Raw genomic sequence first — 16,635 nt, forward strand, 5'->3', positions numbered from 1 at the left:
ACAAGAAAGGCTTCCTTTCCTTTCTCTTCCTGAGCATAAAGAGAATCAGAACCCAAGGAAGAAGGACATTCTGTCTCAGAAGAAAGACCCTTCCCCGGCTCCTTTAGCTTTTGGCAGCATAAACAGTCTGTGATAATTTAAAATGTAGTATGCTATAATTACCCCAGCCTTCATAGGGGGCAGGGAGGGCGACAATTAGATGCATCTTTAGAAGTGTAAATTCATCAAAAGAACCTTTTACTCTTTTACCTCCAAGTTTAGATGTGTAGTCAGTAGATAATTTTTTGGATAAATTAAAGGACTAGAGTATTGGTAATAGCTAAAGACAAAAACTTGAGAGAAGGCAGAGGAAATATTTTTTTTTCCTCAATTCCTGTGTATAATACTAAAGTTTAAAAAAAAAATAAAAAAGTGGAGGGAGGTTTAAAATCAAGTTTAATGAAGTTTTAAACCCTCCTAATGATATTCAAGGGGTGGATATTCATACTTAATGAAATGGAAAATAAAAAGTGACACAGTGGAGAAAAGAGTGGTTTTTGTTGTTTTGTTTTACCCAAGCTTTTGAGTTCATCTGAATTTAAAAAGTTGCACTGAAAAACAGCACATGGAACTCGACATTTATGTCAGAAGGAATACAGTCAACTATAGGATTTTAATTTTTTTAAAAATTTACTTGTACTTTTACTATACTATTCTACTTTTACTAGTACTTTTACTATAGGAAAGCTAAACCAGATTCTTTCAAGTCACTGATTTTTAAACCCACTGATGTTGTTGCATTTCCTTTAAGAGCTTTTGCCCTACAGCAACTGGAGTACTTGGTGTATTGTTCAGCTAATGCATATGTAATAATAGAATGCAGCTTCACATGGTCTGTGTACAAGCAGATGACAGAAAATACTATTTTTATATGAATTTGCATTACAAGAGTGCCTGGGATTCTGAGCAGACCAGCGCCCCACAGGCTAGACACCGTACAAACACAGAACAAAAACAAAGACTTCCCACAGAGTGGTTATGATCCAAGAAGACAAAAGATAAAAAAAACACAGATGGAAATGCAAAAGTGAGAGAATCAAACTTTGTCTAGCTAATTAGGAATCGTTTCAGCATATCTTCAGTTTAAATATTGTCTTTTTTTTTCTCTGTATGCCTTATGACAAGGGAAACTCAAGAGATTTGGAGACTAGATAAGGTTGCTTGTAAGGATCTATATTCCTGACCAGCCCTGTGTGCCATCTAAACTCTGCCTGATGGCCTTGTGTAGCAGTCCCTCATTATTCAGAAGGGCATACAAGATTCAAACTGGTATAGGTGGCCATCTGTTGAACAGTACCAGTCCCCTATGGTCTCCGGAGTCTTGGTCATGTTTCCTGACAGTGATTTTGTGAACCTCTTCCCCAAAATATGGGACAATGGGCAAAGGTTTCTTTGAAAACTTAATATGGGAAATAATTAAAGATGCTGTCATGGGTGCTAAGTGATTAGCGTGTTAAGAGGTCCTGAATGATCTTTAAAGTAAAGACGAGGTTCTTACTCCTAATGAAAGAGTGAAGGGGATTGGTGAGAAGATGGCACAGTTAAAAGAAAATGTTTAAAAAATCATCTTTGCAATAGTATTTTGAGCAGTAAGAGCAGCAAAACTGTTTTTGTCAAGCCTGAGAAAGGAATGTTGCAGTCAACAGTTAATGCTGACAGCAAACATGGGACACTGGGCTACATGAATAGATAAAAGAAGTCTGCAGCTTACGGGAGATAAAGAATCAGAACAATTTAGAGGAGTTGCAGATAAAAATCCTGCTTCTAGCTACATGAAAAGACATGCTACTAAAGTGAAGAATAAGGGAAAGATTTTTAAATGTACTGTCTTAAAGACAGTACACTTGTATTTGCTTGAAATGAATGTGTCTGTTCTGGATTAGAGAAGCAGATCTCCAGATTTTTCATATATAAGTGGTAGCTAAAATTGTATTTGTGAAATAAATTGCCAAGAAATGTACTGCAGAGAGAAAAGGGAGAGGAACTGAGATGAGAACACTTAGACCCATACAGAAAACAGAGGACACCGGAGATAATTCCAAAGCATCAGCTAAAAAACAATGAGGGAAGCTAAGCAAATAAACAAAGATGGTGAGGAGAATTAAACGGCAAGATTTCAAATAAAGCTCTGCTGGCTTTGTTGATGATGGCCTACAAGGCCAGATGAGGATAAAAGATCGTTTTGAGACAAGTTAACAGAACATTATTAGAGACTGAGATTTTGTCTTCTTTGGAATGAAGGACAGATACTTTCTTTTCTTCCCAAATTGGTAAGCTTAAACATGAAGAGGATAGGCAACAGATAGAAAAGCATGTTAGTTAAGTACAAAGAAACTAAGATACACTTTTGGGAAGAATAGTGGAAAAAGCATTCCATATATTATTTTTCTCTTAGAATAGTATGCTGTAGAATCAGAAAAATAAGAGAATCTCAGAAAAAAAATTATCTGGAAGGAATCTCTGGAAGTCTTTAGTCCAACCTCCAGCTGAAAGTCAGACCTTCACTTAGAAGTCAGATCAGTTGCTATGGCCTTATTAGGGCCTGTGGCCCACAGATATAAAGTCAGTAGGCAAGAAGGTGATGCTAACAGGAAACAGGGTATTAGAGATATAAAATCGCATTATAATAGAATAGCTTTGAATATTGTCAGAAAAGGTAACTTAAATAAGGAAGTGCAAGAAATATGGCTTGCTTGCAATATGTCCAAGTTCTGGATGATGCCTAACTTGACTGTTTAATAATCTGAGTCCAACATTTTACATTTTAAGGTTTTTTGTTTCAAATTGTTTCAAATTTTCTCTGAATTTCTGAATTTGTAGATGTTACTATTTTGGAAGAACTGACAAGCATGAGAATGTCTCAAATTTCTCACACAAAGACTGTTTACAGGATTGGTTCCCCTTTTACTGTCTATCACCATTTTTTTCAGATTATATGTAAACAAAAGTAATCCTCCTGTTCTAAGAGCAGACTGCCAATAGACTATTTTAAACTTTTAAATATATGTTACTGCCATCTGGAAATAATTACTAGCATGCTTATTCTTGTTCCAGAAAATCTAAACTTTTGCATGAAGAATTAAGAACTGCTATTATGTTGTTAATGTGTTGCCCAGAACCAGGACATTTAAAAATTAGTTATTTTGTTTCAGCTAACGTCAAAGGAAAAACTCCCCTAGACCTCAGCTGAGGCAGGTTCAGGGCCTACCTATATTAAATGCATGTACTAGAAATGCTGTTTTTCCAATATATGTATTTCATAGTTTTCTGAGTTCTACTCTACTAACTTATACTATTGTACAATTATAGATGTGAAAAATTACAGCTAGAAAGACTTTAATTTAAGAGTCAAAACTGTGTTCATTCTGTTAATATTTCATGACAGGGATGATTAACAGCTGTACATTGATAAATGACATTTTTACAGGACCTAGCAGGAACTGAGGACAAAAGATAGAATGAGAGGTCGAAGCTCTGTTAAAATAGGCATTTCATGGAAAGGGGCTTTTACATTTGAAACCCACTGAGATCGTGTCTTACAGAAAGTCCCTATTTTTTGCAGGTATATTTCTCTAACACAAGTGAAGTATGCTATTTTTGACAAATAAGCTTCAATATGTTCCATTTTGGAAAAATTACTGTTAAAATCTATTCTTTGCCTAATTTAAAACCAAGCCTCTTATCAGCAACTACAACATATATTTAAGGGAATTAAACCTGTGACAGTGAAAAATTATTTATGTAAAATATGGATATCAACTGAGGAAAAAAATGGGTTTTGTAACAACTTTTTTTCTACCTTTGATAACCAATAAGTGAAGAACCATACAGTGCACATGCACAACACATGCACAAATTTGTTTATTTTTTGTGCTTGACCACCTTTTTGTACTTCACTGTCTACACGGCAGAGTCAATTACTTGGCAGTTCTGCAAACCTGTACTATGTAATTGTATCTGCTTACATTTGCGGTTGGCTTTCTGGTTAACATTCACTTCTCAGAACAGGTAATGGAATTGGCATTGGGGCAGGCACTGTGCATACTTTTTGTAGTTTTTATATAATGCTCAGTGAGGTTCTAATCCTGATGAACCAGCTGGATACAATTCGAGTATGAAATAATTAATAATGAAATCCCATTAAATTGCTACTCTGCTTGCCTTGGCTTATTGCTACTATTCCCAGCTCAGAAGACAGTTCCATTAGTGAAATCAAAGCCCTGAGAAATGTAACTTTTTGCATTACATACCGCAGAAGACCTTTTGCTATTGTACTACAGAATATGAATACCGATCTTGAATAACTGAAGCCTCTGAATTTGGGAGGGAGCAGGGAAAGGGAGCAGGGAAAGGGAGGACTATACATCAAAACTAGACAAGTTAACTAGGACATCAGAAATCAAAATACTTTTTGTATGTTAAATGAGACTGAAGGGGAATGCAGCGAGTATGCGCCTAGCGAATGGAGCAGAGGCTCACACCTAGTTCCGAACAGGATGGCAGATAGTCCTCTCCAAAGCAGTTGCGTGGTTGTAGCTCTGGGGGACTGAGCCCAATGACACAGCTAGTCTGTTAGGTTTTATATACAGGCATACAAGTAAAAGCAAGTGACTTTTGAAAAAGTAATTGATTTTCTTAGCTCCCAGTGAAATTAGTAAGGGGAGTATCCGAGCTGCATTTGTAAAAATCAGCATATTTTTATGTAACTGAGCAGAAGGATTGGTACCAGAAATAAAATTTTAGCTCATGTAACTTAAATATGTGCTTGTTCTTTTCTAACTGTGCAAGCCAATTTTGAGACTTAGCTTTGAGCTTAGCAAGGCTCTAAATTTTACAGCATCCTCATTTACACAGTCCTTATTTAGTCCTCTTGGTGGGCCTATTCTGGTCAGACAAATATGTGATTTTCTTAAAGTTGTGTTTAGGGAGATTATTTTAGTTCTTAACTTCCTCATTATAACCCTTCTTTGAGTATGGCATGGCATTCTGCCTCTTAGTACAATTATGTCAATGTGCTTAAACTCAGTATAACCAGAACAAAACATATGTAAATTCCAAATACTATGCAGGTAGTGTCAAATCTTTCTGGATTATCTTCATAGAACCCAGTAGTTTTAATTCCTGTGAACCTGATTAACTATATATATGTCAAACCTCCTACCACACAAGAAAAAAAGTATCCAGTTTTATTTTTGTAGTACAGCAGGAAACTTAAATCCCTATTTTCTGGATTATTGTGCTCTAGCAATTGAGATTAATCCTAAATACATATATACACATAGGAGAATGCATCCTGAAAAAAGGTTGAGTTCCTTTTTGGTCCTACAATATTTTCACTACTCAGTCATTTCAGGGGAGAGGGTTATGCTCTCAAACTGAAGGTTTGCATTTTTTTTCCACCTGCTTGCTTTTTTTTCTCCCCAAGACTCCTCCTCACCCCAGGGTCTAACTAACCATATTTCCTTGGAAAACATATTCCTTGCAAGCCCTCTTTTCTGTTTTCGGATTTACTGTACGGTTTCATAATCCGAGGTTTCTTCCCAATGCTACATATTGAAGATTCTTAGCTGCTTTGTGTATGACAGATGGAAATAAATCTTACATATAACTTAAATGCTGTGTCACTGTACTTAATTGAATGTGGGGATTCCAAGCACTGTTTTTTATTTGCCCTTATTAATAGCAAAAAAAAAAAAAAAAAAAAAAAAAGTTACTTTCCCTTTCCAGTTGTTTCGTGGAACTTCAGACCTTTTTTTCTCTGGCGAGAGAGGAAAATATTCTTTCTTGGGTTATTGCAGAAGAGGACACAGGTGCTGTGTGTGAAAATGAATAATCAGGCCCCATACAGGAAAACAAGAAAACGAAGTGATTGGCTTTGTGACTGCCATAAGAAATTGGACACCAAAGAAATAGTGCTGATTTAGAACACATACGAAAGACTGCAGGATAGTGCAAAGAAACACTGCTTTTGAGAAATCCTGTCATAAATTAGCTATTCATCCAAACACTTAAACCATTATTTTCATCATATGGGAGTTTTAATCCCAGGATTCTTCTCTTCCTGGCTAAACCCTCTTCTCCCAGTCATTACCTGGCATGCTGTCAGACTCATTCATTCTCCCTCTTGCAGCTTCTCCTGTATGTGAAATGCATCCTGTAGGTTTATGGGATGAGTGTAGTTCAAGACAGAGCTAAGACTCACATCAAGCCTTGCTGAGTACAGATACGGAAATGAAACAGAATCTACCTCCCAGTATCAGGTAGCAGAGGATCCCCCAAAATCACTCTTTGAAAGTGGGACTGCGGGGAGGAGAATGTTCCGAAGAACATGCAGTCCAGATATTTCTAATGTCTTTGAGTTCTTCTATCTTTAAATAGCCTTCAAACTTAGATAAGAACCTATTTTATATTTCTCCGTTATGCAAACATGTCTCATTCCAAGAATAATACCTAGTCAGTCAATATCTATAAACAAACTATTTTTGTTTCTCATATATTAAGATGCAATGCATCTTTAATAAAGATGTAATAATGAGTATCTCTTGGGAGCGGCAGGCTTAACTTACTGATTTTGTTAGTTCTTCACGTTTTACTATGTTGAATGAAAACTCCTATTAGTATTTCTTGAGCAAATGTATCTTTTTAAATGCAAGCAGCATGTTTATGAACAAAACTGCTACAGATATCATAAACTGCACTGCTATAATGCTTTCCTCAATATACTACATGTTCTGAGGACAGCCCTAATATTACTAACAATCTTATTTAGTAATCTCCTTAGATGTTTCCTGAACAGATTCAGATGTTTCCTGAATATGGAACAAACATGATGTGCAATTTTAGGCACTCACATCAGTGAAAACTCCACATGTCTGCTTGCCCCAGAAATGAGATTTCTTAGTATAATTATTTTTTGCAACCTTTACCCAAAATGGGATATTTTAATTTCAGTTGGTGAGGGTTTCTTCATACCAAACATTTGTCTTTAAAATATAGTTCCTTTGGCTCACATGAAAACAAGGTCTGCATAGAAGAACACTTAGAAAAGTTCAGGTAACGAGTGGAAAAATGCAGGCACATTCTCAGTCAAATGTTTTCATTGCCCTTCATCTCTAAGCTAATAAACTAAAGCACGTTACTCTGTTTCAAATCTATCCTAATTTGATTGTTTTTCAAAAAGTCATACTTTATTACTTTAAAATGTAAGCACATCAGTTTGTATTTTTGATTAATCATCTGTTAATGCAAAATTGAGTAAACGTGTAAGGAAGGAAATGGAATATATTCTTATGAATCATGACAGAACAAGTATGTGGCTGAGATACAGATCTTCCCCTAAGGACATTTGTCCCTTCCCACCACAACATTATCAATTACCACTTCAGTAAACTCTTCTTGGGTCGTTTTGTGGCACACATACGAGCGCCAAGCTTGGCAATGCAGCACTCACGACAGAAAACGCAACCCATCTGCTTGCATAGATTCCTAGCAGCTAGAAAACAGCTGCCACTGAGCTCTGAGAATGTGAAAGCTGAAACACACAGCAAAAGCAGAGCTCAAAACCAGCTACTGAAGTAGAGCTAGGGCTGCTGCAGTATTTCCCCTGAGCTATCCTCCATCTGGGATCTCAGAATCCCCTATTGCATAAACTCAGTCCAGGTGAAACATTAAGGTTAGGGTTCATCATAAAAATCACTACTTTATAGTGGTATTTTAAAAAATTCCTAGTGTTCCCCATTCCCTGATTTTTTTTATGCAGTCAGAGCTCAGAAAGGCCCAAGGCTCCACTGCAGAAAATTACTCCAGAGTTCATTGGTCCTGCCATAGTCATCCAGAACAGAACTGGAGCTTAGCTACCTCCTACATTTGTAGTGTTCTATTTATGCACCACAAAAATCTAAAAAAACACATGAGAAATATTTGACTTACTATCACAGCGCAACCTTTCCGCTCCCTTTCCCCGAAGGTTAATTGGAATATTCTGGTACATCTGACTGGAGGCAGGCAATCCAATGTGCACCCGTTTCTCATTTGCCTGAAACAAAAAAGGGAAAGGTCATTTTTAAATCACTAAAATGTCTAATTCTCTCTTCTTGAGTATGTTAGAGTACTTGCTGTTTCATTTTATACATATATATATATATATAAACATGCAGGACATGGCCTTCTATTTTAAAATCTTCTAAGAAACATTTGAAAAGGAAAAGCTTTTAATTTCAGATTTTCAGTAAAACTAGTTTTCACTAAACAAGCAAGAGTCTATCTAAAGAATCAAGCTGGAAAGTAATTTTTCCTGGATTTTTTCCCTTTCTTTTTCCCCTAATTTTAGTGAGTTTCCATACTACACTTCTCTTTCACTAAGCAGCACTGTTTTCTTGCATGTGATAAAATAGGAGACACCTACATTCTCATTATGCCTTTCTTCACTTGAAGTGTCATTATTTCTTGCATTTAAATTCTTCAACTATCTGTGTAAATGCCTAGATTTAGACTACCACGGGAAACATCTGGAATATTCTTTCTCAAATATGGCTGCATATTGCCCCCATGCAGAAGAAAATCAATTACCACTGTGGTTTATGTCACTCGCTGGCTCAGCCTTGGGGTCCCTCGTGGCTTTTTCCATCCTTTTTCTCACCTGAAAAGGTCAAGTTACCACAACTCTGCAGCGCCAGGGCGGGGACTGGGTTTCTGTGAGAGCTTTTCAGGACCCTGCTGACCCGCTCGGAGTCACCTGCGGAGCCGGGAGCAGCAGCCAAGGCCGCTCCCTCCGCGGGCCTCGCCTTTGAGGCCGGGCAGGCTTGGGCTGCCTCGGAGGGCGGTCGGCCGGGCTGCGCACAGTAGCCACCAGGCTGTCGCGGGGAGCAGGTAGCTCCGCTCTGCCGGCGCCCCAGAGGGTGGCAGAGCAGCCCCGCGCGCGCGAAGCCGCTGAGGCGGCAGCACGAGGCTGCCATGAGGGCGGGAAGCCGCTGAGCCGGCAGCGCGGGGCGGCCGTGAGGGCGGGAAGCCGCTGAAGCGGCAGCGCGGGCAGCCCCCCCGGCGCGAGGCGGCGCCCCTGAGGGCGGCACCCGAAGGTGGCACCTGAGGGCAGGGCGGTCCTCGCCCGGTGGCCCCTCCGGCTCCTTCCCACACAGCTGAGACCCTCAGAGCGTTTCAGACAAGGACGGACCCTGCCAAGCTCGGGGCAGCCGAGAGTAGGGCGGCCTCGCGCAGCCCAGGTCTCCACCCGGCCGGGAGCCATTTTGTGTCACTTTGCTCCAGGTGGGGCCATGGCACCGGCAAGAGCGTTGCACCTTTGCCAAGGAGCTTCTGTGCCCCCCGCTACACCAAATGAGCCCTATAGAAAATAGATTTCCTGAGGTCATTTATTCATTATTCTTTATTGCACTCTTGCCCTGACAGACCCTATAGTGGAAACCTCTCCCATTTTATACGTGCCAGTTCAGTGGTAATTGGCCATTAGATTTTTTTTTAGAATTAGGTGGCTGCTGATTCTGATCAGATCTTCAGTGGGTCATTTTGCTCTAAGCATTTCATCAACCCTATTTGACAGCTAATATTTATCATCTTTATTTTGCTGTTTTCCCATTTTTAAGAAGGTGGCATCTGGGATTTCACTGCAGAGCTCCTAAGCCCATATTAAAATGACGGAAAATGGTGGACAGAAAGAGTCAAAATGGATAACAACTGTTATTATGAGTACAGCTATGCAGGTACTGTGCTGTTTGTCAAGAGCAGCATTTTACTAAAAGCTCAGAAACAACCATTTCCTATATTCTATACATAGAAATATGTCATGCAGTAGAAGTGACCTTGATACTATATTGAAAAAACAAAGTCATTAGCCCTGACCATAACACTGGATCTTTTGTGTATGTTTTTCTCTTAGTTCTTTCTGTATGCATCTGGCTACCTATCTAGTATTCTTTGTATCCACTACTCTGAATTTTTCAGGATTGTCTTCCTGACTCATCGTTGCTGGACTGCCCTGGTGCTGCTTTCAACAAGTACTAAAATAATTCTGTAAGGGAGGTGCTTTATATCCTAAATGTCTTCATAAACACTTTATTTCCTGGCATACAGTGTCAACACAGAGAGATTATTTTGGGATAAGTATGCAATTTAGTTTAAAAATAGAGATAATTATTTATATTTTTATCTGTTAGTATCACAAGCCTAGGCATGTGAAAGAGGCTGCCAAGGAGCTGGGAATTAGTTCTTGATACTGAGGCCAATTTGATACCAGTCTGAGAGAATTTAGAGGCTGAGGGTTTGACTCGCAGGAGGGGACAGCTCACCTTATTGGGGCTGACAAGGTTGCCACCCCGTCTCTGCTGTACCAGCAGGTGAACGGTGCTGGAGCACATCCTGAGCCATCACAGTGTGAAGCCTGTGCTTACTTGTCCACTCGCTCCAGAATGGCAGCTGGTAAATTGTACCAGTTTGGGAACTGTTTCAAGAGCAATTTAATCCTCAGTATGTTAAGAGTTATCTGAGGGTGGTGGCCTCATCAGCTGTACCAGCGTAACATACCTCTGTTCTTCAAACCTACTCAAAGCTATTGCCATTGGTAAAGACTCTGGGAATAAAGATGTAGAAGCAGCTGCAATACAGTTCCAAAAAGATTGACATTTCATGAACGTATTTCTTTTATCTGTTTCATTATTTCAACATTATGATTTTTCTTTATGTGCAGCCTACATTAAATAATTCATTATCAACAGTGGCTTTGAAGCAGAGAGGTTTTCCAAAAGTGTAGTCACACCTCAGCTGTCATTGAGTCTTCCCTTTACAGATCTGATTTGAAACATGAAATTTCTGGTAACTGTCTCCTTCAAGGTTCATTTCTCCTCTTCCCTATATTGCAGGTTGGTTGCATTTTAAATGGGTAAGCTGAAAAACATGTAATTACCTAAAGAAGGCTTGAGCAACTTTGATGGAGCCCACTGTAAAAATGCTTTTTGCAGGCTGAAAAATATATCCCAATGCACTCTGCTCTGTAGATGATTATCGTGCACAGCACAATGTTCTTGTTTTCCTGAACGGATTGTATTCAGTCAAAAAGCTTTAATGAAAATCACGCCCATACAGTCTTTCTGAACTATCTGCCGAATGAAATGCTGACATCCGGGAAAATGAATGCAGTCTAATTAACTGGAGTTATAGAAACACACTATTCTATGTTCCTCATTTCGGGAAATCTCCCTTCAGCACATCTGTAAAAAGACAGTCCATAAAATGTTTGAGCTTCTTGATGTATTATGCAAGAGTTTCCTCTGGCAAAATGAATGTATGCATACAAAATAGTGATTCAATTATTTGATATCATCCAATACAAACATTTCAAAATTTCATTAACTGAAAAGTTTGTTAGCATTTTACTCTTTTTTTTTTATTATTGCAGGTAGAATATTTTCTGAACAATACAAAAGTTTTATGATCCTTCAGACAACATTCGAAGAATACTTCTATTCATTTCTTTTGCTGAAAACATGTTTTAAAATAATCTTTTATTGTCCTTTTAGAACCATGAGATTTCAACAATTCTGCAGCGACAACAACACCGAGTTCGATATTCAGATTCAGTGGAAATCGGATCTGTGATATTCTCTCTTTCTGGTACAGTGTTTTGAAATGTGTTTGTTTTTTAAAATTCAAAAACTTTAATGAGGTACAGAGGCCTGGTTTTAGGCTGCACTGAATTGGATAAAGCTGCCTTGTTGAAGCGTGGAAAGAGCTTGCACATAAATCTGAGGGCACAATGGAGAACTGGGAGGCTAAAACATTGGACTTTGCTGTCATTGGACTCACGGTGGCTTGAATTTGAGGATTGTTGGCTGAACTGTCTAGTAAATTCTTGTTGTAACTGAGGAGACACACTGAGGTATCACTAAAATGTAAGGCAGCCATCGAGATCTTGCATGTTATTGCCAAGATGCGTAAATTAATACACAAGTTTGCTTTACTGCCTTTTAAACTGATTTTTGAGCAGGAATTCTGCCTCCTGATGGGGTAGTTGTAGTCAGAAGCCTGTATCTCAGTGCTGCCTTGAAGTCCATGTTTACACTTGACATCACTTTCTTCTTCAACAGGGGTTGCATTTGTACTGGCAGACATTCAAGACTTGCTTAGGACAGGAGAACAGCAGTTTTTAGACAGAGTTCAGAAGTTCATAAACATTCATCGGAACAGCTTTTTGGTTTTGTCAGCTGCCCTTCACGGACCAGAAGAATGGAATATAATGTTCAGGATTCAGAGAAGGTATGGATTTGACATTAAAGCAAATTTATTATTATGAAGAAATGAGATACAACTTTCTTCAACATTCATATATTCTTCTGAGTTTTAGTTTGCTCAGGCAATGGGAAATTAGCCAAAGGATACATTTCTCATACTGACCTATCTTATTAATGGCAAATGAAATTAAAAGAATGGTGAGTGAATCAACCTGACGTGCCATAGTCAACTCAGCAAAAAGGGGATATTCCTCAAACCATAGCAAATACCGTTATTTTCAGTCACTCTAGGACTATGTAATATAAATCACATTGGAAAATTATGCAATTTTCCTTAATTCTTGTAGCCCTGTCAGCATATTTTTATGTTAAGTTAAAAAAAAAAAAAGAGAAGTTTTCATCGTACAAAAAAAGACTTTGTTCTTAAGCGCATTCTTTGCCAGCCTTCAACTACTGGTTACTTGGAACAGCATCTCTTATATGAAGAGCTAGAACAACTGACATAGTAATCAGCATTATTTTACACCAGAAATATAAAACTGAATGTGAAAACATTATCTGTGATTTCTACCAAAGCCTGGAAACTCCCATGTTGCAGTACATAGCTGCTGAGAACATGATCAAACTCTGTGTTTTCACTTTGCCCCTAGTCAAGGCCACTTTCTGGTTGGTACAGTAGCATTGCTGTATTTGCATTTCACTCTTGACATCCAACGCATGACTCTTCTAATCAAGTCTGTGGTCTTTACCTTCTTGAAATTAGCACCAATTCAGTTAAGTCCTGGGCACACTGCCAAATGCTGATGAGTGGCATAATGTATGGGATGAAATGTAGATTTCCTGTTACTCATTTGTGAAAATTCCATATATTTTGAGAGGTGTTAAAAGCTTTGGCACCATTCAACAAGAACATGCAATTCATCCGATGGCAGGAAAAAAATCTCAATTTACTTTTGTTTCTTTGTACACTTGATTTCCAGGATGTGTTCCTAAAACTAAAAAAAAATGCACTGTTTTGCAAATCCAATCCCTTTGCCAAGTCAGTAATATTATTAAAGTTACATTTTTGTCATTGTAGGCCACACCAAATTGATGCTGACAAGGCACAATTATATTTTGAATGTGTGTGCTTTGTTACTAGCTGTTCTGCCATTGTACATAAATCAATGCGTTTTTACATTGGGGAGGGGGTTAAATTTGCTCTGCATTCTCAAATTATAAGTTGTTTATTCGATTTGTTAAAAAAACAAAGCAAGGTCCTGGTAGTTTCCAGAGGTCTTGCTACATTACTGCCCCTCTCCCCCTTTTTTTCCCTGCTCATCTATAGTTTTGTTGCAATTAAAGAGAAAACAAAACAAAATCTTCCCTTAAAGGAGTACTATAGGATTGTTGTTCAACACTATGAACACTTTATGTGGGATTGTCTATGTGACTGGGGTGAGAAGAAGAAACATTTTTTATCATCACAGCTCCAGGAAAGGCACATTCCTGTAATACCTTCAATAAATTCACATTGATTTTTACCCTCCTTAAGAGCAACATCCAGTCATATGCTTATAAAAGCCAGTATTCTGTCCATTAATCAAAATTATTTCAACAAACCGAATTCAAAGTGGTAGAATTGGAAGCAATACTGTTGACAGAAATGGATTTTACATGTACTTACCCTGATACATTAATTGCTTGATTGTGTCTAGTTCATTCATGCTTTACCAGCAGCTGGTACTGGCAAAATTTCATCTGTTAATCTTTGAAATCCTAAAACTGGTATTGAAAGGTAAATCAAACTCATTACTGCACTAGATTTTAGGGAAATTCAGAGGGATCCTGGCTACCTAATTTAGGAAATGGCACTACTTACAGTTTTGCTGATTAGAAAAATAGGCTGCCAAGTTCAGCAGGTATCTACATACCATGGTCATGACCTGAACAGGTCCAAACCATCAATCAAACTGAGAGGAAGAGACAGGTGAAAAGCACAAGGACAAGTTGGAGGGAATATACAATTAAGCTGGGTCTCTTTTTACATTCAATTTTTAATTATTTCAAAAATTCCTCATTCTTTCCTCATTCATTTTTCCATTGTGGAAAAGGCAGCAATACTAAACTACATTGTCACGGTCACAACGCACTAAGGTGCAAGGAGACAGGCTCTGGGCTTGTCTCTGCTATGACTGCCTTGACTACCTAGGCTACCATTCTAATATTTTAGATCTTCAGCTTCCATAAGAGCTACAGAAGTACCTATGAATGACATAGAGAGCAAGAGAACACATTTGAAGCTAAATTATTTAAATGTCTGAGCCTTTAGATGAAATTCTGACCAGAATTATCCTGTTGCTTTAATTACTTCTAATTCATACACAGATTACTGCATCTAGATGCTATCTACAGAGATTTGGGTCAAAATACTTTTAAAACAGCGTTTTCAGATTTAGTCCTGCGTTCTGCCAAAACCATCAGAAATACTTTTTTTTTTGCTGGCATTTTGAGGACACTCAGTCTTCAACAATGTGTCAGAGTAGTATTTACGTATTTAGTTCTTGCTGCACGCATGCTTCAGAACTAACAACAATTGCTTTCCTAAGAGCCCTCACCAAGATCTCTCTGAAATCCCAGATAAACTAGTGCTGTAGAGATGAAACAGATGGGTACACAAACATCATAGGCCCTGCAATGGCTTTTAAAGATAAAAACAATCTCCTGGGCACTTGTGGTGAAAGCCCTGTCAGAAAGAGCCATCTGCATCACATGGGAAGGCTTTTCTAATTTTGTGGCATAACAAATTAAATGTGCATTCTAGAAATAACCTTAAATTATTTTGATTTGCAGATTCCTGGGCAGTAACTTACGCATCATTCCAGTTCACAGTAATGTGGAAACTGTTAAATTTATGCTAACTATAGCTAAGGTGAGTTTAGCTGCATACACTTACAAATATTAGGTCCCCAGAATTTCACAAGTATATTAACCTAGAAAAAAAAGAGTCCCTACAAAATACTTGTCCTTAATAGAAATGTGTCATGTTCATCACAGTCTACATAATACATTGCAATGGAAACACAACTCAAATACTTTAGCTAAATGTTTAAAGTATTGTTAAAGATAACTCAATATAATCTATGAAAACAATCGAGATATTTAAATACTATTCACCAGTGTTAAATTAGAGCATCTTCATTTCCTCTGCTAGTGCAGAACCAGCATGACATCAAAATGTCTTCTAAATATTTAATGTCTTCTTAAAATAACAGCTCAATCTGAAGTCTCTCATTAATTGCAGATTTTTAATGATGCAGATACTAGTATATTATTTCTATGATTTACCAATGTCATAGATGCATATTGTTATTTGTAAGTGGAAGGTATCCCATATGCATAAACATTTTTCACTGAAAAGTCCAATATATTTGCAAAAGTGCTTTACACATTTTGCCATGAAAATTCTGAATCGATTTTAACTATAACAGTACCAGCAGCATGCCACGTACTAAAGGTAAACACAGGCTAATATTAGAAATCAGATACTTATTCTTTCCTGGAGTGGGCCTCTCAAAATGATAAGCATTGATCTATTCAGAGTATTCATCATTTTAAAAGATTATAAATAAACTCCCCCTTGTTATTATGCAGCAAGAGTTGTTAACTGCTTAATACATTGTTCAACATTGTGCTTTTGAATCTTTTTGTGGAATTTATTGATATGTCCTGTCCAGCCTCTCAGGACATATTAACATGATGTTCTTAAAATCCCTGCTGATTCTATACATTTGAATCTGTTCTGTTTGTTCTTAATGAATCTGACAGATTTTAACACAGGCATGCCATAAGAACTGACGGCAGCACATACCCCAAACTTATCTGTAACCATTACATATTTTTTAATTATTTTTGCAGTGCCAAACTTCCACTGGTTTTGCTGCTGATGGGATACATAAATCACCTCTATTTATACCATTCTTAATTACATGATTTGGAAAATTTGATTCAAATGTTATTATACTTAAAAAATACATTTGTACTATATAAGATGTTGGATATTCCTTTATATAAAGGTTTTTGTCCTTCTAATGATAATAATTTTCTTCCCTCTAAGATAACTTCCAAGCCACGTGCGGATGATATTCGTTACAAAATGGCAATGGCCAAAGTCCACATAACAGAAAAGAGTCCAGTTTGGAAGATGCTTCAGCAGTACCAGCTGCATTGCAATTAATTTAGTGTTTGTTTATTCATTAAATATAGCAGCTACATTTTAAACAAAATATAAATGCTTTTAAAAATATATTGCTACATTTCAAAGACTGTATATACAACTTATGCATTTGGAATGAAAATTTAAACACTTATACAGTGCAAA

General features: G+C 37.6%; 1 protein-coding gene across 1 annotated transcript; it reads left to right on the forward strand.

Annotated features, from left to right (window-relative positions):
• Positions 1-9,244: 9,244 nt before the first annotated feature.
• Positions 9,245-16,598, forward strand: CUNH1orf146 (chromosome unknown C1orf146 homolog). Its single transcript, XM_026037893.1, has 6 exons — positions 9,245-9,300; positions 9,636-9,752; positions 11,565-11,658; positions 12,132-12,300; positions 15,108-15,186; positions 16,372-16,598. The coding sequence occupies exons 2-6, from the start codon at positions 9,684-9,686 to the stop codon at positions 16,489-16,491; spliced, it is 531 nt and encodes a 176-aa protein (XP_025893678.1). The 5' UTR covers positions 9,245-9,300; positions 9,636-9,683; the 3' UTR covers positions 16,492-16,598.
• The last annotated feature ends 37 nt before the right edge of the window (positions 16,599-16,635 follow it).

Source organism: Nothoprocta perdicaria, unplaced genomic scaffold (assembly GCF_003342845.1).
Source record: "Nothoprocta perdicaria isolate Ctin4 unplaced genomic scaffold, notPer1 scaffold_20, whole genome shotgun sequence".
NCBI lineage: Eukaryota > Metazoa > Chordata > Aves > Tinamiformes > Tinamidae > Nothoprocta > Nothoprocta perdicaria.